The 25,533-nt window shown below is 45.0% G+C and overlaps 1 protein-coding gene across 3 annotated transcripts in view; it reads right to left on the reverse strand.

Moving 5' to 3' along the window:
* LIN52 (lin-52 DREAM MuvB core complex component) overlaps positions 1-25,533 on the reverse strand; it is a 74,824-nt gene that overhangs the window by 10,599 nt on the left and 38,692 nt on the right. For 2 of the 3 annotated variants that reach the window (XM_014941969.1, XM_014941968.1), the window contains exon 6: positions 20,983-21,050. In XM_014941969.1, coding sequence (XP_014797455.1) covers positions 20,983-21,050 — 68 coding nt within the window. Of the gene's footprint in view, positions 1-20,982; positions 21,051-21,772; positions 24,871-25,533 lie in introns of those variants that run through there. The other variant, XM_014941971.1, reaches the window with a different exon arrangement.

Genomic DNA, 25,533 nt, shown 5'->3' on the forward strand with positions numbered 1-25,533 from the left:
TTTTCTCATAAGGACAGTTTCTGAAATGGAGCTTAAACAGCTTACTGAATTAAAGATACACAACATCTTCTGGTCCTTCCTTATCTACAAGACCTGTTGCCTTGCCACAGGAATAAATTAGAGTGACTGGAAGGGACTGATCCTTGATAAATCCACACTGAATGCAATTGATTGCTTCATTTTGCCTTTGATATTTAGAGATAACTTGGTGATTTACACCAGAATTGTAATGGGAATGGCAATTAAGCTGATTGGTCCATAATTACCCATCTCCCTTTCCTTCACTTTTTAAAGAGCGATGCCTACAGTTTTCCTGTATTCCACCACATTTCTACAGGTTCTGGAAGGCAGCCACTACTGACTCTGGGCTGCTGTAGCCAAATCTCTAAGTACCTACAATGAAGCTCATTACACCCAATAAATCTGAATGCATCTATCTCAATAACATTACTTCTACTGTACTCTTTCCTTAATCCATGCCAAGATCTCACCTCTTTATCACTGTTATTAGTTTCTCTAATATTATCTTCTGTCAATAATTTTCACTCCTTGTTGAGCAGTGATCCAATATTTTGCTTAGTCTTCCTCTTGCTACTAATGAATTTACAGAAAGATTTCTTGTTCCCTTTGATTAACCTGCTGCTTGCAAACTTATTTTATGCTTGGCCATTTTGATTATGTTTCTACATGCTTCTGCTGTTCTTCTGTACTCACCTTTTGTGCTCCAACCTACTGCTTAGCTTCTGCATTGTAGAAGGTCAATGGGGAATTTGTGAACTGACCAGGTTGTTTTTGAAATATTTTTCCCTGTGTTACCAGGAGGCTGCCCCTGCTGGAGCAGAGGAAGATGAGATTGCTCAGATAAATAAGGCCGGTGCTGCATAATCTTACTGTTCTCCCACCTCGTTCCAGTGGAAGAAGGTGGCACAGCAGCAGGTTGCAGGTTGGAAATTGGATTAGGAGATGCCGGAGACAGGGAAATGCAGGAGACCTCTTTTCCCCACAAGTGAGTTTGTTGTAAAGCAACTATTTTAAACATAATAAAGATCATAACCATAGCTCTAACGACATCTGTTTGAGGATGTGCATCCTTGGACTCTGCAGCCTGAGGTGTTAGCCTGTTGCTCCAGCCTGGGTGAAGATGGTTGGTCTGATCCTCAGTCCACTGACTAACAGCTCTGGGAGTGAGGGGGTTGAGGAGGGGTGGGAGAGCACAGTGCTGTGCTGCAAGGAGTCCCTGCACTGCAAGGTGCCCAGGAACAATACTAGGGCCCCAGCATGCCCTTGCAGTGTGGGCACCTGTCACTTCTTGATATGTCACCACCAAGCCCTCTTGTAGACCACCAAGGCCTCCTCCAGCATCCCACCTCAACAAAGCCGGGGGCTGAGTGTGTGGGCAGAAGGCTTAGGGGATGCCAGGGTAAGGTCCTCCTCAGCATCCCACCACATCACCTTGCTGATGCTGGCCCGCACCTGTGTCTTCTCCAGTGTCCCAGCACCAGTGTCCTTGTCCCTTTATACCCCCTCCTTTTGCCCTGACAACAGGTCCTCCTCTTCCTCCCCCTCCTCCTGGTACCGTGGGGGTCTGCACAGACAGCTCCCCTCCCTGTGCTCCTCATTAACACCCCTCCGAACCCGGCAGGCGCAGACACCACCAGCAGCTCCTTTCCCCTCCAATCCCCTCCCCTTCCCTTCCATAATCTATCTACATATTAAAATGAGTTTGTCCCTGATTTACATGCGTAAGAAGGGATGTAATAATGAGGACGTAGATTAGAAGATTTAGCACAATCGTTTGTGTAGATTGTGTCCCATCAAAGGGCAGCTCTGACGAGCCGAGATTAAGGAGCAAACAGCTGCCGCTGGAATTCAGTCCATTTGTTTGTTTGCTGTTTTCTCTCTTGACTCCAGCAAACAGTCTCATTAACATGCAAGTGATTTGCCCCTTAAGCCTTTTCCTGTTTATTATTGGGGGAGTTGCTGACGAGGGCTTTGTAGAGTCCCTGGCCCAGTTCTGAGAGATAGACGTGCAAATCAAGATTAAAATGGGAAGTAATTAAAAACAAAGAAGGGGCCACGACACCTTGGTCCCCTCTTCCCTGTGAGAGGTCTTAAAGTTAGGGCACCGGGGGAAGGTGTGGGGTGGGGGGAAAGGGAGCGCTGCCCACCATGCCCCTCTCAGCCACCGCACCCGGCTCTCCCTTTCTCCTGCTCTCCTCCACTCCCCCCTCTGCTTCCCCCCTCCTCAAAATGTCTGGCTGTCTACTAAACTCATTTGCAGCCTTTGCTTCAACGGCCTCGTTTGGCGGCACCTTCCATATGGTCCCTGCTCGCTCCCTGCCACAGCCTCGGGACGCCGGGCAGCGGGCTCCGCACCGGCTGCTGCCTTCATGTGTGTGGCTTCTAGCCTGGAGTCACCCATGCCCTCCATCCCCTTAGCCGTGATGTCCCCATCCAGTGTCACGACCCCACCAACGGACCCTTCAGCAACCACAGTGGGTGAGGGACTGGACGCGTAGGGATCCTGCAGCAGCTACACTCGTGGGCATGGATGGTGATGCACTGAGGGTTCCTCATGCAAGGGTCTCCAGGAGCCACCCTGGTTGTGAAGGTAGCTCAGGGAGGAGCTCAGTGAAGGAGCAATGCTGGGAACAAGCTGGCACGGTGTCTATCTTTCAGTAGCACTCAGACTCAGCTGAGTAACTCTGCCGTGGCTCTGGGCGAATGGTGCCCACAGCACCTCCGAGGTGTCGCAGCACCAACCACCAACACTCCCTGGTCTGCTGGTCTGCTCTGCCTCTTTGTGCCAGCCCGCTGCTGGTGGGAGCCCAGGGACAGGCATGGTGTGCTCATCCACCAGCCCCCCGCCGCTGGCTAGGGATGCCACCGTGAGGAACGGCACGCAGGATTTCCTGGGCTGAGAGAGAGACTGTCACATAAATCCCCTGCAAAGCAAGCAGCCCTGTCCCTTCATTTATCAGAGCGCCTGCTGTATCTCCTGCAAGACAAGTAAAAATATAATGAAGCCTGGAAACTTGCTGGGGGAAGCAGTCATGGCTATTAAGCGTGTGTCTGCACAGACAAGCAGGGACGGAGGTGGGTTTGCCCTGGCTGGCAGCCTGGAGCTGCGCTGGAGCATCTCCACACCCAACCTCCTGTCTTGGTCACCCTCAGGGCTCCTGCCTCGGGCACAGCTGCTCCTGGATCTGAGGTGGATCTGGCCCGGGAACACAGCACGCTTGCACCTTGCTAAGCAGATTTGCACGCACGTGTGTGCACCCTCAGTACCAGCATGAGGCTGTTCACCAGGTGCTACCACACGACACCACATGGGTATGAAATTTGTGACCTTCTTTCACTGTTTTCTTAAGTGCCTGATGTTGACAGGCTGCTGTGCACCTTTCCGTGGGGCGCAGGGCCAGCCGGAGCTCCCTCAGCGCGATTTTTCGACCCGTTACAACTCAGCCCTGTTGCAATTGATTTTCAGTGGATCATTGAAAGCTGCTCCATCAGTCTAGCCCTAACAGATTTCCACCGCCTGCTTCTCTGTTGGTGCTTGTGGGGTATTTTCCACAAAAATAGTTTTGGTTTATCATGGGATAAGGGTTCTGTGGCTTGGGCGCTTTACCCTCGTAAACACCTGAGCCCTTTTTGCTCAAACACAGCCCAGCCAAAGCAACCGCCGCTTCCTTGGATGGCGATCAGATCTGGAGAACTTCACACTCCCAGACTGAAAGAGTTATGAGTGATTAAGAAGGCAGCTGATAATAGAAATGCTTAGTCAACCTTGATGTAAGTCATTTGAGTGCTCCAGCTCTAAATGGGAACGAGCCGGTGAAATCAATGTGCATCGGCAGCACACCCGTAAATAAACAGGGAGCTGCAGGAGAGCACTGCTCGCCCAGAGCTCACGTAACCATCTGTGTCACTGTCACACACAGCATCCCTCCCAAGCTGGTCCTCGGGAATGTGCTGATGGACCCCAAATAGCAGGGCCAGTGCTTCAGACAAAGGAAGATACATGATGGAGAGGGGGTGCTGGAAGAAAAACACTCGTAAATTGAGGAACATGAGGATACTGGGATAGTTCTCAACTCCAAAAAAAAAAGAGTTGTTCCCTCCCAGAGGGTCTAGAGATTCACCCTGAGATGGCAGGTGCAGGGAACCTCTGGAAAGTGGTGGCTTTGCCAAGGGGACAGAGGGGACACCGAGTCCCCCAGCATCTCACAGGCTCCTGCATTATGTGTGCAGAGGGGTCTCTGCCCAAACCTCCTGCTGTGGTAATAAGCACTCGACTGAGAGCAGGGCAGGCAGAAAAAAAAAGAGGGGCCTCGTGGGCCCGGCTGCCGTGTGTGCCACCGCGTGAGCCGGGGAGGTGGGGGCGTCTCTAATCCCCCGGGGCCAGGCCAGCTGCCAGGATCTGGCTCGTTCCCCAGCATGGCAGCGCCACAGCCCCGCTCTCCTCACCCCATGGCACCCTTTGCAGGGCAGGGGCTAGCTGCAGCCTCTTTTGCAGGCACAGAAATGCCACGTTTGATGTGCACCTTCCCTTGAGTGGTCCAGGAGGCTTTTAGGGCCTCCAGAGGCAATTAGCAGCGTCAAGGGGGCAGGTTGCATCTCCTAACTTGCCCCTCTAGGTGCCTGTTGTTTCATGCACCAACTTTGCCAGACCTGTGCCGGGCCATTGCTTTTCCTCTCCATCAGGAATAAAGTATAAAATCATGCTTCTGCACACAGCAGAGGGATTTTCAGTCAAGGCCACTCCACTGCAAGCAGCTCCTCCCTTCAGAGCAGAGAGATCCGACTCGCCCTCCACCACATCCTCCTCCTCTCGACTGTGATTATTGTTCCATTACTATTGCTATTATGTCATAAATTGACGTCTTGTGTTCCTGTTTGTTATCCGGGGATTCTGCTCTAATCTTGACGATCACTAATGCAGTGTAAATCCAGCACGCTGGGTGATAATCTGGCTACATATAAAAAAAAAGAAAAAAAAAAAGGAAAAAAAAAAAAGGACTTTCTAGGCATAATCAAAACCTTTCACTTTAATATTGCGCACAATACTTTTACTGTGAAATTGCATTTCCCTCAGCCCTTCTTCTTCATGGCTCAGAACGACAGTGTGCTCTGCCTGTGTTTGCTGGGAGTCGGTGTGTGGGATCCGGCCCCTGTCGTGGCAGAGAGAAGCTTCGCCCCGCGCTCCGCTGACACCCGAAAGTTGGCAGGAGCCCCACTCCCACCCGTGCCCCGGTGGGGAACGCCTCCCCTCTGCCAAACAGCTCTGGAGATGGGGGATTTTGGGGGGAGTTGTGTTAATTTCATAAGAAAATTAACACAGTAGGACTCATTTTTATAGGTAGTAATTAATGTCTGTTGAAGCTCTATGTTCCATCTACACGCCGTTCGGTGGGTGTGCTTATAACTGAGGTGGGCCTGGCTCAGCAAACACAGGGTGCGTTTCTCTCCCATTCTCAGAGAGACATTAAGAACATATAAGCACAGAACGCATGGCAAAGCAGGGAGAGAACACAGGGAGGGCGAGATGATATATTAAGGCACGGTGGCGCCAATATCAAGCGAGAAAAAAATTCAAACCCCACCCTAAAACCAAACCAGCGGTTTTTTTGCAGCCCGGGCCCCCCAGGCGGAACCCCCCCGGGGGCTGTCCCCAGGCTGCCGGGGGCAGAGAAGCCTCCAGCCCTCGCCCCGGCAGGTCCCCCCATCCCTGCCCCACAGCAGCGGGCCTGGGGACGGGGGCGGCGGGGGACGGGGCGCCCGTGAACGGGGCGGGCGCCCGGGTGTCGGTGGCGCGGCGTCCGGGAATGCGCCGCTGATCCTAACCAAGTTTGCCAGCCATGCTTTTCTCATGGCTCCCGCACAATGGCCCGTTTTCTGCCCACCTGCCGATTATGCTTAATTAGGCGAGGAGTTGATTAATTTGAGGTAATTGACAGCTAATTACAGGCCTGAGGGCTCATTAACTTGACGTCCTGTCTGAGGGAATCGGCTGGAGGGGGGCAGGGGATGTGCGGCCCCCCTCCGGCACCCGTTCACCTGGGCGGCCCCGGGGATGGGGACAAGCGAGGCCGCCCGGTGGGAGCCGGGATGCTGCGGAGCCACGGCTGCGGGCAACCGGGGAGGACAAACACCCCTAGAGGGGATATGGATGCTGTGGGATGGGAGGGCTCCCCATGGAGACAAAGCAGGCTGTGGGTGGAGAAGGGTTTGGGAGGTCAGTGACAAGGTGGGAACTCAGGGAGAAACGGCCAAGCACACACTTAGGAGAGGAGGGGGATGTGGATGGGGTGAGGGCTCCCAAGGCTGCGGCTCCCTGTAGGCTCATCCAACAGTCCCCTCCATGCCCATGGCCCCAGCGCAGGTCCATGGTGGCAGAAGGGTGCCACAGGTCCATCACCCCAACGGAAGCCCACAGTGGCTGCTGGTGGGCTGCAAGCAGCCATGCTCACTGTACAGCAGGTCATTGCAAGGCATCGTTAGTCACTTTGTATTTACATCAGAGAATACAACTACTGATTGGAAAACAGGGATTTTTTTTTTCAATAAGACTTTTCTCAGTTGCTCTTTACTGTATGCAAATCATGAGACAGCAAGACCTAACAGCCTATACCATCTCCCTTGCTGTAGAATTTGGGCAGGTCCTCTGGATTTACAAATTTATCCTCATCTCACCTTTGTGGAGCAGGCAGGACCCCAGCATAGAGAGAGGCTCAATGACATAACCAAGGTCGCATTGAAAATCTAAGAGCTGAATCCAGCTTTTCGAGCCCTAAACCCAGGACCCTGACCTGCTTCACCATATGAAACCAGCTTCACCATATTCCTCGAGCACAAGGTAGGGTAGGTAATGTGAACATGACCGACACCTGCCAGAGGTCTGGCCTTGCGGGCATTCTTCTCCTGGGGGACAGGCAGCTGCAGTCAAGCACAGACAGGTCTGGGATGTTCCTCTGCTGAGGAGAGGGTCAGAGGACTTTTAAAACTATGTGTCTTGCTGCTGTCTAATTATGTCAGACAGGACGTGACTGAAGAAATGTACTCAAAAGGTCACAAAAGGATGGACAAGGTTTGTTGCTGTGGGGAGCGCTCACCACCCTGAAACTCCACCTCCTCTTTTGGAAGTCTTGCCCCAGACATAGGAGATCCTGGATGTAACAGAAAAATTGCAGCTATTTCTGGGCCCCCATATGGAAGTCTGGTGAAGAATCTCAAAAATCGTCTTAAACCACAGATTGACCTGACCGCTGGGGCTCTTCAGCCAAAGGAAGACGCATCGCAACTGCCGCCTACTCGGACACTTCCCTTTGCCTGCCAGCATCATCCCTCTGCCTTGCTTCTGTCTGTGGCTCCTCTGAAAGTGCTGTGCTCTCCTCACAGTCTTGGTGTGATCAGAAGAGATGAAAAACCGTTAGAGGTGTCTCATCTGCATATTGCTGACAGTGGATTTTAGGAGCCTGACTAAACAACTCGCTTCGATATCTTGCTATTGCATTCCACAGCTACCTTACACACTGCCCGGCATCCCTCTGAAATGCACTAGGGCTTCATTTTCTAAGCTCTCTTGTTTAAATTTCATGGAGTTAGGTAAAGCTGACTGGTCTTTATGAATACCCTTCTCCCATTTGTTGTTCCTTCTTTCTACCCTAAAGACACCCAGACTTGGTGATGATTCATGGTACAGAGGCCAAATGGACCCACGTGACGAATAAATTTTGCTCACCTACTCAGAACCTCTCCTGTGTCTGTCTCTTTCAGGAGAAGGTGTCTATAATTTAAATTGTATTTGACAGAACACCCTAACAACTTTTACTATGGCATTTATCACTTAGAACCTGGGAGAAGAGTTATTTGGAGGAGCCAGACAGGTAGTTTCCTCTTTTTCTTTCTAGATCCATTGTTGAAATTGGCTAAACCTCAGCCATTTCTCATCTTGACTATTACAAGGCTGTTGTCTTCTAGTGTGAACACCAAGACTATACACTGGTGCAATATGAAGCATTAGGCATACCACTGGCCTACCCAGTAGTGAATTCCTTCCTCTTTTCTGTGTTGACACAGGTTCCATCCATAGTGCATGAGAGTCTCATAAATAGGGATACATGTACCCACATATGGAGTTCTAGGACTCCAGTAGATGAAGTGGTTACCCAGGTTTAACAAGATGCCTGTGGCAGATCCAGATAGGAAATGTGCATTCCCTGTGTTTTAACTCACTGAACCTTCAGAGCTCTCTCTTGCTATAGGAAGCCTCACCTACCAAGCACTGCACTGTGATGCTGAGCGCCTTTCTGAAGAAGGAATGTTTCCTGGCAACCATGACTTTTCCAAGGCCTAAGCTTTAGGAAAACTAAGCTTTTTGATACTGAATATTTGCCTGAATTCCCAAGTCATCACTAGAAGCCAGAAGCCCCACTCAACTGAGCCAAGAGCTCCTTCTGTTCATAAGGAAATTGCTGAGTCCAGGCTTAGGGGGTTAGTTCTAGAAGCAGGAAATTTTACACAGCTGTAAGGCTCAGGGTAGGCAGTAACAGATATGATCCTTGAGGAATCCTTGTAAGTAGCCTCACTGGGATTGTCCCTTCAGATCAATGGATCAGGATGGTGTAGGATCCTTCATTCGAGAGACGGTTCTTCAGAGCAACCCACCCTACAGAATTATGTTTTGACTTCAACTGATGTCATCTCAGCTGGAGAGACTGGTTACTAGTATATATTCATGAGAATTTATTTGTATTTGAATATAGGTCTCTTGAACAACCAGGATTTCATTAAATTTAGTATAGAAAGGGGGTGGCCTAAGTTTGTGGATGTGGAGAAAAAAAATTTGAAAAGTCACCAGTACTCAAAGAGAAGTGTACAATACTGGTGGTCTGGTTTACAGTAGCAGAAGCGCAAGCATTCCTGACACAAACTATGCACAAGCTTTCTAGATAACTTGACAGAATGGAAATTATTGCTGAGATCAAAACCAGGGTAACCTGTTTGAATTCAATTTACTGTTTATCTCAGAATTTTTTGCTTTGGAATCCTCTGGCTCTTGGGAATCCAAAGAAGAGGGGAAGGTCTCAGCAACTCGTTTGTCCGTGGGAGGCAACCGTACCATTTTTGAAAAGCAATCTGGATTTCCAGCAGGTTGGAATGTTTCAGAGAGGCTCCAGATTTCAAGGAAGAAGGTAAGATTCTCCTACTTATGATCAGTACCTAAGTAGTTGCAAGGATGCAGTGGTTGATCCTCACACCAGTGCAAAATGCTGCATCAGCCATCATTTGAAACTGCCATCTCCGTGGCCTGGATGAGAACTGTGCTCACTTGTGGACTGGTGACATGGCTTTCTGGAACACCTTTTCCTATGTTTTCCTCTTTGGACATAGCTCAGGCCCTTTCAGGAGGAAGAGCGTTTGATCTAAAATACTAAGATATTACGAGTCTTCATCTGTTCTTCTCTATTTTTGCAGATATGAGCTGCTGTTCAGCACAAACATCCCTGGACCACATGCCCACCCACAGATGCCCACCTCCTAAGTGCCTTTGCAGCTGAAGCTGTGCCTATGTGAACCTATTCACAACACTATCTGTAAACAGTGACTTTTAAAAATAAACGACCTGCTGATTCTCCAATGTCTTCATTTAACTTGGGTACCTCCATGCTGTGAGATAATACAACAGGACAAGAGGACTGCTCTGAGCCCAAGGAGTATGACTGTCCAGAAGGAAGGCTTCTTAGGTCTGAATTTTCTGAAATACTTCCATCTCTTTTTCTTACCAAAGATAATTTCTTCTGTAACATACAGAGGGCCACCAAAAATAAGCTCTTTCTATTGAGTCTGGCTCCAGAAGTAATTTTTTTCCAGATACATGGGGTTTGTGTGAATTAACATGAGGCTGTGATGTTAACAACAGCAGCTTGATGAAATGTTGCTTTAAAATCCAGATCATACTGACAATACATACATATACGCTCATGTTTGTTCGTGTGTATGTACCACATTACAGCCCTACTCTGGAGGGGCTGGAATGACAACTCTCACAGATCAATGCGAAGGCTGGTAGTGGCATCACTGAATTCTAGGTCAAGGTCCTGGTAAACAGCTTCAAAAACTGCCACAAGTATCTTCAGTGCATGGTTTCACTAACCAGGTCAACTTCCCAGTTCTGAAGTTCAACCTGGACACGTTCCTGTGGAACCTGCTCTGGGTGGACCTGCTCTGGCAGGGTGATCAGACTAGATGATCTCCAGAGGTCCCTTCCAACCCCGTATCATTCTGTGATTCTGTGAAAGGCATTTTTCAGGTGCTGCCTGCATAAGTGACATAGCTCCCAATCACCAGCAAACCATCCCATGTTTTAAGTGAGAACTCAGGATCGAAATTCTACACTTCCAACCCAAATGCTGTACACAGTGCCCAAACTACTGATACACATGCTTGACTAAATATGCCTAAGAAGCCAGTTAGCAGAAGAGTGTTCACAGGTGCACAGGCTTTTTATACCATTTTGAACATATTTCATCTTGAAGAGTTTTTAAGTAACTATTCTCTATCAATATCTGGGTTTCAGAAGAGAAGCTGCCTGATCGATTGCCTTGCTCAGGAGCAATAGGGTTACTGTAATTATCTTGTTTGCAAGAAAAATAAGAACATTTATCTCATTTTAGTTTAGTAGAAGAAATAGCAATTGTGAAATTTATCATTAGCCCAAATGTATTTTTATTTTGCTGATGAATAAATGTTGAATGACTGACCTTTGTGCTAGTATTGTCCCTCTTATTTCTACAGGAATTTTATATTAAATTTTCCATAAAATGCTGGACTTTTTCAAGACATTTAACTCAAATAAGAACAAACCGCCTTATTCTTATGTGTCCTGCATTTCAACATTTTGAGGTGAGAGGAGAACCAAAAGCCATCAGGTTCCATGCTGTAGAAAATAATGTTTCTGAACACTTAGCTTACATGAAACTGTTAACGTTCATGCACAGAAGTGCTGATCTGTTGCAAACCTGTTTGAATTAAACTGAATGGTCCCAAGGGTGACCTCATGTCTAATTTGTTTGAAGGTGCTGCAAGACAGTGCCAACCACAAAAATCAAAGAGAAGGAAACCTTTCTTTTGAGATCAGCAAATCACCAGGAGGACTAGCCTCTTGGAGTCCCCAAGAGCAGGTAGTTACCTTGGAAAGAGCAAGCCACCAAGACAGTATCTCCTTCCAAGGATCCACCTCTCTGTACATCCAAGCAAGGACCACAAGTCCAGAGTGAAGATGGCACTTTGGTAAACTTGGGACTGGCACGGGGGTATCAAATGATCTGCCATCCAACAGCAGAAGTCGGGCTCAAGCAGTGAAAGGTTTGCCTGCGCACCGTCTTCTGACTAAAGCGCTGACAGCACCTCCTGCAGATCTGGAGAAGTGAGTCTGAGGAAAGGAGCACGGGAACAGCTGATTCAGAGCATCCATCCACACCTTCTCCCAACTAAAAGGTATTTTGAAGTTGTGTAGGTGCTAGACTTTAAAAGACATCAGATACTCACCCCTTCAAAGTACAAATTCTGTTTACTTTGGAATAACTCCAAGCAAGCTGGGAGTTATAACCAATTTAGCAGGACAACTTCTCAGAATTTAGACAGGTTCATTATTTTGGCATTAGTTTGATGACTGATCTCCAATCCAATACTGAGACTAAATTAATTTACTGATCTGATAAGATAGTGTTCTTTTTGTGAGCTTCCCTCAATAATATTTATAGCTTACATATGTATATATAAATATGTATGTAGCTTATTTGGGTGCTATTTTTATTTCATTTTAGTTTAAGACTTTTATGAACAGTATAATAAAAAACATGTACAAATACCCTCTGGATACTTTTTCAATAGGCAATAACAATTGCCCAGAATGGATATTACCAGGCAAAAAGCCTGACTGGATTCACTTAAGAAGTTAATGGTATCTACGCATTTGTTTCACTGACAGCACATTTGGCTCATTGAATATATAGCACTCGGGCCGTACATTCAAGTTTTCAGGAAGGGCGCTTATGACAGAGAGACATCTATCCACCCGCTAAAAGGAAAATAAAAAATGTTACTTTTTTTTTTTACCACAGGCAATGATTTTGTTAAGTTACAAAGATTAGGAAGCTGCCAAGAGATTAGAGAAAAGGAATTGTGCCACTGATTATAAAAAAAAAAAAAAAAGAGGAAAAAGGCAAATTTAGAGTTCTCAGGAATAATTATTGCCAGTAATATAATAGAATAAAAAAATGGGGGAAAAGAATCACTAACCACCTATGGGTAAGAAAACAAGTATCAGCACTAGGGATTTATAAAGAACAAATTGTACTAGAGAAACCTGATTGCTTTTTTTTTTTTTAAAGAGAATTATAAAATTAGTGGATGAAGGGAACACGATGGATTTGATACATTTGGATTTTAGTAAAGATTTGATACATAAATCCTACTCAAAATTAATTCAAATTGGCTTGGCTTCACCACCACCCGGAATGAAAAATTGGCTGGAGACCCACAAATAAAGGATAATGATGCATAAAAAGGTATTGTTTTGGAGGGAGGGATCTCTCTCCCTCCCTCCCAGAGATCAGCAGTCAGTTCTGTCCTATTTAACACTTCTTGACGTGACACCTTCTGCCTGGAAATCAGGAAAGTTTGTCCACAGAAGGACATGTGGGACAGACCAGCTGAAAATAAGATGGGGTCCCAATAAAAATTCAAGTATTATCCAAACCACAGTATTCAGTCTCTCCTATTGCATGCTGGAGACAAAAGTACAGTGAGATTTTTCTCCCCAGAAACAACCAGTGCAGACGCTCACAGTGAAGTTAGCCTGATTTGGGAGGAGGGCTTTAAGAAGATCCTCGTTAATTTCATTTTTTTATAATGTAAAACCAGGATAGAAAATGGCAGTAAAGCAAATTAAATGCATTAATAGCAGACATAAATCCCCATTTTCCTAATGTTTTCCCTTTCACTATCACTCGCTCAGTCCATTTGCAATTTCAGCTACTCACCATCTTATCTCAGCACCCATCCACAGGTGTACGTGGGTGCCCCAATGACTTTGGAACCTGTAAGCCAATTCCAGACAATTTTATGGAGGGTAGGTAATGCATTTCTCTATGTTTTGTTGCGTTAATTGGCTGACAAAAGAAATCCAATGACTGCCCTCACTGAAGTGCGAGCATACCCTCTGCTAGGCATTAGAGAATCCACACATGATGCAATCTTGAGAGACACACCCACAAGGAAAACCACGCTTCCCTGACTGGTTCCACTACTCATGAAACTTCTGCTTTTTCTCTGATCTCCTTCTTGCTGTAAACCCTACCTTTTCCTATTTGCTCCCATTCTGTTTTGCTTTTTTCACTATATTTCTTCTTAAGCTGCATTTGTAAGTCTGCCACCTTCGCTCTTTTGCATTCTCCCCACCCTCCTGCCCATGCTTTACTGTCTTCCAGCTGTGCTTTCTTACCTCTCTTGGTTGCCTCTCCTGTTTTTAAGCCCCTGTTTTTAAATTCTTCTCACTTCCCTGTATTTTTCTTTCAGTCTTCCGTACCACTCCGTCTCCACAGTCATCCCCCACCAAAATGGCTTGCTAATAATATTTTGGTACTCAGTAGTGAAACTCCCAGTAAACCTTACCTAGATGTATTACGCTAATGGGGCTCACTAATATTTATTGTAGCAAGTTCCTCCCTTTCCAAACTACTGAAGTGAATGAGAGAAGTGATGTCTCTTTTGCTAGTTTTAAGCTCCCTAGAGAGCTGCAGTGACCATTTTAATAATGTTCTCTGCTAAGGCAGGATCAGACCCACAGAGCATCAGTGCAAGAGTAAGGATTTCAACACAGCAGAATTAGGAAAATTACACTTCTCCTGCCCTGGTCTACCAGCAAACATTTGGACTGAGCAAGTGTAGAATTACATGAAATCTGGAAAGTAGCACTTACACCCTCTCTGCATGAGTGTGAAAGGCTCAGGAAGGTCAGAATAAGTGTTCTACATCAGTGAAGATGTTATAATTATTATTAGGTTCTCTGTAATGCTCATAGCTCTCCTAAATGCATGTGTATACCGTGCACACTGTGGCAGTTAATAGCACTGTGAGAAACCTTCATTTTCAGTGTTCTGTTTTTAAATTCTCAATCTTTAACACTGCATTAAAGTGACTTTTAAAAAAATTTAATTCTCTGGATAGTTCTTACAGGTCTTTTAAAAAAGATTAAAATGACTGGTATTGCACTGTAATTTATTATTACTTAAATTACTAATGCCTGTCAGTTGCTTAGGTGTTTGCTTTTTTTTTTTTAAGCCACATCTATTTAATGAAACAACAAGGCAGATGGCAAGCAGTGGAAGGGCCACTGGACTGTGGCTAAGAAGTTACAGCGCTTGACCTGTGTTTCCTGGATAACCTCTAACAAGTCTCTTTATATCTTGGTTGTCTCCTTTTCTCCTACTATTTTACTGCTTCATCTGCTCATAAGCTCTTGAGGACAGAGACCTTCACCTAATTATGTGTTTCTATGCTTCACAGCACAATGAAATTTTGATACTTGATGAGGTTACTGTGACTTAAATGAGTACTGTAATGCAATTGATAAACTGCTAAAGAGATGTCCTCCAAACACCACTCCAGCCCACAGGCCAGCTACTGTACAATTAGTAAGTGGTACATAAGAGAAGATCTTCATGAAGGACACAAGAAGCCATTGCACACTTTCCCTCCATCACCTGTCTTCACAATATTTTCCAGTGCTGCTAATCTGTATGAAGCATGTTCTTCACCAGAACATCCTCCTCACAAGGACACGTTCTTATACTCAGTCAATCCTTATCTGCACTTGGAAGTGAGAAATTTGGTATGATATTATTAATACAGCAAGATGACAGGCCAGGAAAATAGAGGTGTAACAAGGATCCTAATACTTCCTTGGGCAAAGGAACTGAGATAAAGGGGGAAAACCAGCAATGTGTCTTCTTGGAGACTTTTCTCCTGGTGGCTGCCAGTGAGGTCCTATCTCGTAAGAGAGGCTTGACATCAAAAGTGTCACCAACTCTTACCCAGGGAGGTCACTCGACTCCTGAGCTTCCAGAGCATGAAAGTGGAGGTGGGTACGATGATCTTTAGTTTTCTGCCATTGATTTGGGACTCCTCCTTAGACCAAGACTGAAGCACCTGGAAGGCAAGGTTAAGTGGCCACTCAGTGGCCATCTGCAGGCAATAACAGTAGTTTTTCTGCTTGAGAAACTGGCGTTACAGATCAGTTCTGCTGGGACACCTGAAAACAGCGGTGATGTGGGTTTCACTGGGCATCCATCAGAAACCCTCAGGTCAGGTGTGGTAATTGCATTCAGATGTTTCTGCGCTTTTCGATTCGTGAGGCAGCAAAAAGCTGCCAGCTCACTGGGGTAAGGCAGGAGCAATAAAGCTTTTTGCCTTCCCTCTTTGGGTTTCCGTAAGAGGATTACATATCTCCTCCTTCCAGAATAAACCTCTTTGCAGGGAAGATACTTCTCAAGCCCTGTTTGGAGATCAGTCCCTGCATCAAGACTCCTAAGATTCAAGCCAACACAGCAGCCAGTAGGAAATGAACCCCAGTTAAAAGGGAAAGGCTTTTACAGCTCTGCAGGACTGCAGGGCTAGGACATAGTGCACGTGCTGCCATGGGATAAAGGGTCCTTGCTGGATTCACAGCTATCAGAGGCAGAAAAATAAGGAGGCATAAGAATGGAGCAGAGCTCAAGCTCTATCCGTGATGACAGGAGACTGCTGCTGGAACCTTGGAAAGACACAGCTAACCCTCTTGCTGGAACAGCTTCACCATCAGGGACAAATAACCCAAGAAATAAAGGTAACTCTTGTAACTTTAACACTTGACCAAATATGTCGGAAAACAGTACCCAAGCATGCATGAGTGCATACAATTAGTGCACTGTTAAAACAGAGAAAGCAAATTGAAAGCTTTAAGACATAATTATATGTTTTACTACATCTAGCCCAAAGACACTGATTAATTGAGGACCTTTAGAAGGATCATAACATCCAAATCAGACAGTCACTAATACATTCTCATAACTTTGAAACATCAACCAGCAATTACTTTTGCAAGTTACTGTGCTCCTTTACAAAAACACTTATGCATTAAAATGAAAGTCTGTGTGACAAGTAAACAAAACTCCTCACTTCCACTGACCCTCCTCAGCACCCACTGTTCTTCCCTTCTGCTGAGGCTATCTCAGCTGCTGTGACACCAAGGACCTGCTCTGGCTCCTGTTTGGTCTTCCATCTCTCCTGTCACTCGCTCTACTCTCAACTGTAGCAGGTTTAGGCTAATGGCATGAAAGTGCACATTTATTTTTATTTTAGTGTTTCCTATGGCTCCGTTGGTCACCATCTTCACCTGCCTTAACCTTCATGAATAATTTCAATTTTGCCTAGCTGCCTGTCTGTGGTAAAAGAAAACATCCTCATACATATGTATATGTCGCTTCTCACCTCAGACCATAAGCGTCCCACCATCAGTGTAGAGAGGGATAGTTTGATTCACCTTCATGTCACCTCTTGCCTTTCCAGCTTTCCCCTTCCTGGCCACACCTGGACCTGTGATGTTCATAACAACTCACAGAAGATATATTTCTTGATGGCACCTGGAGGCCCAGGCAATTCCTCAGGTCTCTCCCTGCTGTCTACTTCCCACCTCTGCAGGGCTGAAGACGACACTTTGCACTCTACGTGAGGGGGCTGTGGGGAGAAGAGATTGCTGGAGCTCAATCGGCTGCTGCTGCAGCGCCATGCCCTTTCCCTCTGTTGGCTATTTTTACGGTTCTTCTGCACTTTTGGATGTCTAATGGATGCATCATACATAAATCCCCTTCCCTTCGTGCACACAGCATTTGCCTGGCTCGCCCAGAGAGATGGTTGGGCTTTGGAAGCACCAGGTGCAGCTGCTGGGACCACTGGTTGGAGAAACATTTGCCTCCTGAGCCCGTTAATTAGCACAGTAACGGTAACTGTGCTCCATTAGCCAACCCATGTGGTCGAGTCCCCTCCCCGTCCACCAACCTTGCCCTTAATGAGAGCTGGAAGGGGGACACTCACAAAACACTGCCTCAGAATAATATTCGGCTTTGTCCACGCCGGTAACAAGAGCTGACAGGATCACTACGTCCATTTCTCTTCTAATTAGCACACTTCCAGCTCGGCCTGAGCCAGCAGCCAGAGAAAAGCGATCGGACAACCGTACCGAATCACAAACACAAAGAGGCCCATTCCCCGTAATTAGGTGAGACAATCCCTCAGTCTTTTCTCGGCTGGAGCTTGCCGGTAAGACTCTCGCTGTTTTGGTAAGTCCCAGCAACACAAGTTACACGTCTCCCCAGGACACTAATAAGCCCCTAATTGTCTTCCGCTTCACACGGCTCGTACCATAGGTCTGACTTGGGGCAATTCTTCTAACGAGCGGCAGCCAGCGCTCCCCGCACCGTGGAGGGACGGGGAGCCGCCTCCCGGGCACCAGGAGGAGAAGGGGACGGGGAGAAACAGCCAGAAAAGCAGCCCAGGCGCTGGGGCCCAGCTAGGTGGCACAGGGCTGGTGGCTGGGCAGCAGCCACCCATCGCTGGGGACACGGGCCTTCTCCACCCACCGGCGTGGTGGAAAACCCAAGTTGAACTCTCAGGCCTGCCTCCTCTGTTCTTGTCTCCAGCGCTACACAGGTACCTGCGCTTCCACACAGAAATGCACCATCAAAACCAAACATGACAGAGCGGGTCCAGGGGAGGGCCATGAAAATGATCAGGAGTTTGGAGCACCTCTGCTATGAGGACAGGCTGAGGGAACTGGGGTTGTTCAGCCTGGAGAAGAGAAGGCTCCGGGGAGACCTAATAGCGGCCTTCCAGTACCTGAGGGGGGCCTACAGGAAGTCCTGGGAGAGCCTTTTTACAAAGGCCTGCAGTGACAGGACGAGGGGCAATGGCTTTAAACTGGAAAAGAGCAGATTTAGATTGGATATTATGAACAAGTTCTTTACTTTGAGGGTGGTGGAGCACTGGAAGAGGTTGCCCAGGGAGGTGGTTGAGGCCCCTTCCCTGGAGATATTGAAGGCGAGGCTCAACGAGGCCCTGCGGAACCTGGTCTAGTTGGGGGTGTCCCTGCTGACTGCGGGGAGGTCGGAGTAGATGACCTTTGGAGGTCCCTTCTGGCCCAGAGCATTCTATGAATCAATGATTTGATTTGCCTCAAGTCTGTGCTAAGGCTCGTGGGGGCTACACTGAGAGAAACGCAGCTCCTGGTACATGCTCTTCTCCAGTGAGGCCACGCCATGGGTCTGCCTCAGAGTTCAGCCTGGGAAGGAGTGTGGGTGTAAAGGAGACCCTGTCGGCTCCTGTGGAAGGGAACACCTGATGGGTCTCACAGGACAGGTTTCTACAGATGTGCACAAAATTATTAAAAACATGAGAACTTCCAGAAGAAGTTGTGAGGTGGGGAGGAGGCCCCCACTCAAACTCCCTGATCAAAACAAGGCAGACACACACTCCCTCTTAACCTCCAAATCCCACACTTTCCTGGGAAACCATCCTCTACAAAATATTTTTCAGCAAAACATTTTCCCTGATTTTTTATGACAAGCTCCATTCTGAGCAGAATACCTCAGCTGACCCCGTTAAGGAAGCTCAGGGCCTGCAGACCCCTTTGCCTCCTGTGCAGCTGGTCCACAAACAGGTCCCTCCTCAAATCAGGCCAGGGGGCCTCGCCAGAAGCGCTTCGTCCCCCGGTTTTACACATGCTGTTTGGCTTCAGTGCTCAGCAGGGCAAGAAACCTAAGACAGGGTGACAAACCGATGTACGAGAGACATACAGGCCCTGGTGATTACCTTGAAAGGCAATTTAGGATAATCAATATACATATATATATATATATATATAAATAAATCACTTAAAACTAGCTATAACTAATAAGTTACTTTAATGCAGGGAGAGAAAAACAAAATAAAGGCCATATAACCAGGCAGCCCAAGCGCCCATGCCCACTTGGGTTTCTATGCTAGTCCCTTGTCCCTCATCCTGCTGTAGCTGATGAACCCTCCTCCTGCCTTTTCTGATATAACCTGCTGTGTTTTGGGCTACTGTAGTAAGTGGAAGATGGAAAATTTCTGATGCTTCGGAATTAGCTTTAAACTTCTGTGATTACGAGGAAAATTGTTAGATGTGCCTGGTATTTTGAAAGGAGAATCTTCCCTGGCATCCAAGTGCCTGCAAGCACAAAATTTAATTACCCTATATTGTTACAGCTACTCATCAGCTATTGGCCACAGAGCCAGCCTTTCAAGTGATACAGAACCAAGTCAAGTACTTTGTCCCCCCAGAGATCTGGTCAATAAATAAGGTGCAAGGTCATTCTTATTACCCATTTTTTCTACTAGCAATTAAGTAAGGGCTTTCAAGCTCAGTCCTCTTCCTCTTTTCTGTTCCTTCCTGAGGTGTCTATAACAGAGACAGGCAGGGAGCATTCTGGCTTCACTGGTCACTGATCTGTATTATAGGAATCAGCAGGCAAGCCAGAGGTCAACCACACAAACCCAACAAGAAAACGCCTATTCTGTACACGCATCAGCTGCCTGGAGTCAGTCATCCTGCTCAAAGGGACATGACGGAAAAGGTCAAGTCTAAAAACTGGCAGTTTCAGTGGATGATGAAGTCAAAATGTGAAGAGATCCCACCATGCTGAAAATCTAGCACAATCTAAAGAAAAAAAATGCATTATTGCACATATTCTATGCAGAATATGAATTATACTCTTTAGACACTGGATCAGTCCATACTCCTCTGGCTACTTGAGCTTTTAAATGTCTTTATATGGAATTCAAATGATAGGCCACAACTGACTTCAGGATTCTGTATTTCACATCCTCCTGAAAGAAACTCAAAGCACTGATGTAAGGACTGATTTGCAGAGATAACATGTCTCTAGAATAGCTTTGATTCCAAGAATCACAGTATCGCATGAAAATAAAAGGATCCAGTCTGTCTCTCTTCCTTTCTTTTCAAAATACCAAGGTTCATCTCTTATCAGGTCAATGTGTATTTGGCACCAGACATACAGTATCTTTGGAAGTATCTGCCACACTGGCAGACATATATGTTGGGATATGCTTGGTTGGTATTTGCATATATGTTGGTATTTCTGTGGTGGGCCATTCTTAGTATAGTGATTATAGAAGATTATAGATTTGCATTTGTTGCTCTAATCATGTTGATTCAGTTCAGAGTTTGTTGGTCCACGGGATATTTCTGTCCAGCTGTGATTTTGCTGGGCTGAAGAGACACAGAGGAACTTCTGGGAAATTTTCCTTCAGTGAATTATCTTCTTCTATGGACTGAGTATTTACTGACTTTTAAAAAAGTGTCAGAATAGGATGCTATATGAAAACAGGGGCACAACATTAAGGAGTAAGGATTATTTTCATGTATATTAAGTTTGCATGCTGTATTCAGATAGCTCACTTAAAGAAATTACACATTTTCCTGTTAAGAGCTGTCTCTCTTCTGCTTGCGTATGTCTAAAAATTGATATTAGTTGAGAAGTATTACAGAAATGTTTATGCAATGTTACTCAACTTGTGGTAGGATGGGAGTTCAGGATTTCAGACCATATGGCAACGATGTAATTTGTCGTTTTTATATGTTGCATAGGTTGATGATGGTATTATCCAGTATGACTTCCTGAACATGAAGCGGTTGGCGTAACTGTTGTCATGATTTGGAAAAAGTGTTGCCTAAGACGAGTTAGTGTGGATGAAGATGAAGTGGATAAGATCAGCTGCATGCACAGACTGCAAATCTAAGCCATGATCCTGTTCTTAGAGATACTCCCAGCAGGATTTAGCCCACAATGATGTGGGAGCAAAAAGCAGAGGAACAAAATATAAGCTGTAATTAGGACTTACACTCCTCCACGGAACGCTCGCTCGCACACTGAACACTCTGCAATTTTGATGATGCCACCTCGAACAGGCTGTAACAGAAGACAGACAATGAACATCATGAACATAAGAAAGGTGAACATAACCATGGAACCAAAAATGTAACAGAAGCTGAAAAAGCATGACCAGTGCACAGACAGCAAAGAAGAAAAAACCCGAACGTTTCTGACAATAAAGCAAATGAAATGTTCCAAATTAAATTATAGAGTAAGCAGGTTTAAAACAATTACACCCATCACTCCCTCCCCCCTTTTTCTTCCTGAAACTTTTAATTGTATAACCGAATTATGGAACTCACTGTTCAGGGGCATTTTAGAGGACAGAAGTACAGCAAATCAGAACTAAAAGAAATTTATGGAGGGTAGGGTCTTCTGTGGATCAGATTCAACTAAAGCAGATTGCTGGGTAAGTTACCCTAAAGCAAAATCACTCTGTGTAAGCCTTTTGTTTATATCCTTCCCTCTGAGTCTACAACTGTTTATAATCAAAGAGAAGATTACAGATAAGATGGGCTTGTGATTTGACTTGTAATAGCACCTTACATTTTTATGTAACACAAAAATCAGTAAGATAAACCAGAATAAGGTTCAAACATTACCTCCAAGTTGGATCAGTCAGTTTTCAGTAATCCGTTATTTATAGGTGACTCGTTGAGGGAAACAGAAGCAAAGTTGACAACTGTGGTTATAGGATTGTTCCAAAATGGTTTTATAATGGCAAAACACTGAGTTAAATGGAACATTACACTCTTCAATTGCCAGTGCAACTAGACTTTTATTTTGATAATGACTAATATAACGAACAAGAATTTTCTCAGTGGGATTAAACAGTGTTTGATAGTGTTGAAAACTTGAAAACACTTGAAAAAGTGTTTGATACTCCAAGACAGAAGTGAACATCCTTTACAACTGAATATATGTAACACTGGCATTTAAAAGGAACTAAATACATACTGGGTTTATTTCCAAGAACCTCACAGTAACATTTAACATACCAACACATGGAACACTTCATAAACCAATGCATTATCTCAATTAATATTATGAAATCTTCATTTTCTTCCACTCTTCATTCCCATCATTTAATTTATCAAAATTTTTTGTTTGTTTCAAAATACAGGTTATCAGCAACAAAAAGTCACCCAGATTATCTTGTATAGATAGATACTGCAGGGATGTCAGGAAGGACATCACTGAGGGAAAAAAAACAGGATTCAAGGAGGTAAGAAAACCCTTAGTACCATTTGAATATTGCCAAATATTTATTTACTGATGGGAACGGAGCATCCACAGGCCAAACCCTGGGGTGGCGGCATGCAGAAGTGTGAAGAAAAGCCCGAGGAAGAGTATGGACTAGGTGGCTAAGCAAAAGCTTTTGCATCTCAAAGGGCTATTTTGGAAACCCAGATAAATTTCTGAGGTTTGCATTTGTTTATTATCAAACCACAAAGCAATAACAGACAGATTACAATTCTCTGGCTAACACGCAAAAATACATATAAATATTACCAATAAAAAAATACATCCCTGACTCATCTCTACAGATGACAAGTACAAAGCCAATAAATATCTCAATTCTAAAGCATATGTTACTGGCTGCACTGTAGAAGGTGGTACGTACTGTATAGAGTAAAATGCTTTTTTTGTTCTTTTTTTCTTTAAACACATGTATGTTACTAAAAACTACCTACAGTTTGAAATTCCTTAGTGAACATATCAGAAAATATACATATAGTTCCATGCCAGGCTTTCATATCTTCTCCTATATTCCTCCCTCCTTTCAGATCTCAATTTCTTAATGTGTTGCATCACAAACCTCTATAAAATGCACAAACTCATATTGGTCATACAGATGAAGTATCCCGTTATGTCAAATATGTGTATATATATTATGTATATAGTATAAAAACTTTAAATTGCATTCAAAATGTACAATTTAATACATAAAGCTACAGCAAAATCAGTTTGCACCAGCAGGTTTTTTTCTCTGTTTCTGAATTATCACTTCTAGCTTCTCCTCACATTCATCTGTCTTAACTCTTCTGTTCTCAAGGGATGGAGCTCCTGATAAGCTTAGCTCTGCCTAAACTGTGAAGTACAGAAATCAATCCATTAAGTTTAAAAATCAGACTGCTGACAGTCTTAAATATTCAGTATTTGTGCAAGGTCTTTCCAGGACGTGGGTTTTAACTGTTTGCACTCGGGTAGCAGGAGCTGTCCAGAGCCAGCCCAGTTCTGACCAGTAATAACCAAGACCACAGACTGCACATCGAAAGGCCACCAGCTTTTTAGCAACAATTCAGAGAAGTCTATCTGATTAAAAAAAATACCTCCTCTTCTTTATTACACATGCACCTGAAAAGAGTCTCCTCTCTCTGCAAAGACAGAAAAATGCAAGGCTCTAACGACATTTATTTCCAAGTCATTTCTCCTCTCACATGTGACTGCAGCCTGGGAAACGACAAGTTTTGAAAAGCCTGCATGCTAAAAATACCATTTCTAAGTGGAGAAAAAAAACCCTGCTCTTCATCTAATATTTCAATATTATTTTGTAACCTAGAATGGACATATTTACTAATGCTTAAAATGTTGTTTGCTATGAAAAGGAGAAAAGGAGGACATGGAAAAAATTCTTCTCTTAAATAAAATAGAAAGTCTGAACATGCTCCTTACCTCTTTCTCAGGGGTGAACATGCAGAAGTACATTAACAGAAGGAAAAGACATTAAACCGTAAGATGAATAAAGCCCAAAACTGTGTGCTGAAAGAGACCAGGTCACAGAAAATTCTGTCTTAAAAATCGTGGGTTTGTTAGGGAAGAATTTTGAGGTTGCTGTTTTATAAATAATTAAAAATACCACAAAACGTTATATTCAGAATTGTTAAGGTTCTGTGTTAGTATTAGCAGGCCATCCTTGCAATGTGGTTAACAATCCTGTTGCTCCTTCTTGGAGCGCCAACTGAAAATATTACTCTTTCCATTTTATAACTTTCTTCAGTTTCTAGCTCTGTAAGCAGCATGTTGCGGTGGACCAACAAAGCTGCTTCCTTGTGTACTGACCAAAGCTTCTGTCGGGATATTTTCCTTCATAATATAGTAACACCTCTTCTGCCCTCTGGTCTGCAAGTCTTGATTTCGCTAGAGAACCATTAAGCGGTGAGATGAAGCTCCTGGTACACCAAAGGTCTGGAGGTCATTCTCAGATATGCTTCTCTGAGGGTAGTGAGTAACTGGAATCTAATGCACAGACTGGACTCAACTTCTGCACTAAAAGCATATTTTCCTGCCAACCAGTGCTATGGGTCAATCCACACCCCAAACTCTGCTCAAACCTTTCAGCACAGAAACTGCCCATGGGAATTCAATGCATCTAAGACAAAAGACACACGAAAGGGTCAATGCCTCATGACGCACACTGGCCGGCGTCAGATCTGCTGTGTGCTTCAAACAGGTGCTGCCACCGAGAGCAATGGGATAAGGACAGTATGGCTCTTCACTCTGAAGAGCTGATTAGGACAGGTAACTTTGCCACAGCATGTCAGGGCCGAGTCCTCCTGTTGGACATCTTATGGTCAGATGAAGCTAATTCCAACACAACCAACTGCAATCCCTGTGACCTGCGCATGCAACACGTCTCCCCTGTAAAGAGATGAGCTGTAGAAGCAAAAAGAGATGTTTGCTTCTGAAGGTCTAGAGGAAGAGCTTTGTACTTCTTAGAAGTTCTGGGGTTCATCTGGATCCGCAGTACGCAAAATGATCTAGTTGGGGTATTTTTGTCCATCCTCCAGATGTGGCAGCTACTTTTTGGGTTTCTCTAGGATGTTCAGGAATTTCCCTCGAGTCATTTCTCTAGCTGAAATCACAAGGGAGGAAAAAGAGATTAATATTATTTTAAAAGCCAAGAAACCCAAACAATTGCATAATTTACAGATTTTAACCATAGGATAAGAAATTAATTTACATTTGTGCTTATAGCAATAGTGAGTAAGGATTATTTTATTTAAATTATTTTAAGCAGAAAACAACTAAAACTGCATCCCAGCTTGAATTCCTGACATCCTAGAAATGCAGGCAAGGCCTGGAATCTTCTGAACTCAGCAATAATTCCCACAGGCTGTCTCATTACATACAATCTATGCTTTCTATTCCTACTGCGTTACGCTCTTGCAGCATCTCCTTTTCTCTGTACTATCCATCTCTGAACGGTGTAATCCAGATCTCCATCACTCTGTCTCAGAGCAATTGTTCCTGGATGTTATAATCCGTCAGATTATGGAACTCTCTCTTTCTCCATTTCAGGATTATTGGTCCCTGGATGCTATGATCTTCAACAGAAATTAGACAGCATTTCCCCTCTCTCAGCAGTGTCAGTCCCTGGATGCTGTAATATAATGGGGTTTATATTCCTTCAATGCAGTTCATCTATGGATGGTGTAATAAAGTAAGGTTTATAGAGCTTTGGTCTTCTCTCTCTCTCTGCATTGTCAGTCCTTCGATGTTTAATACAGCAAGGCAA

The sequence above is a fragment of the Calidris pugnax genome, unplaced genomic scaffold, assembly GCF_001431845.1.
Source record: "Calidris pugnax isolate Ruff unplaced genomic scaffold, ASM143184v1 scaffold56, whole genome shotgun sequence".
In the NCBI taxonomy this organism is placed as follows: Eukaryota; Metazoa; Chordata; class Aves; order Charadriiformes; family Scolopacidae; genus Calidris; species Calidris pugnax.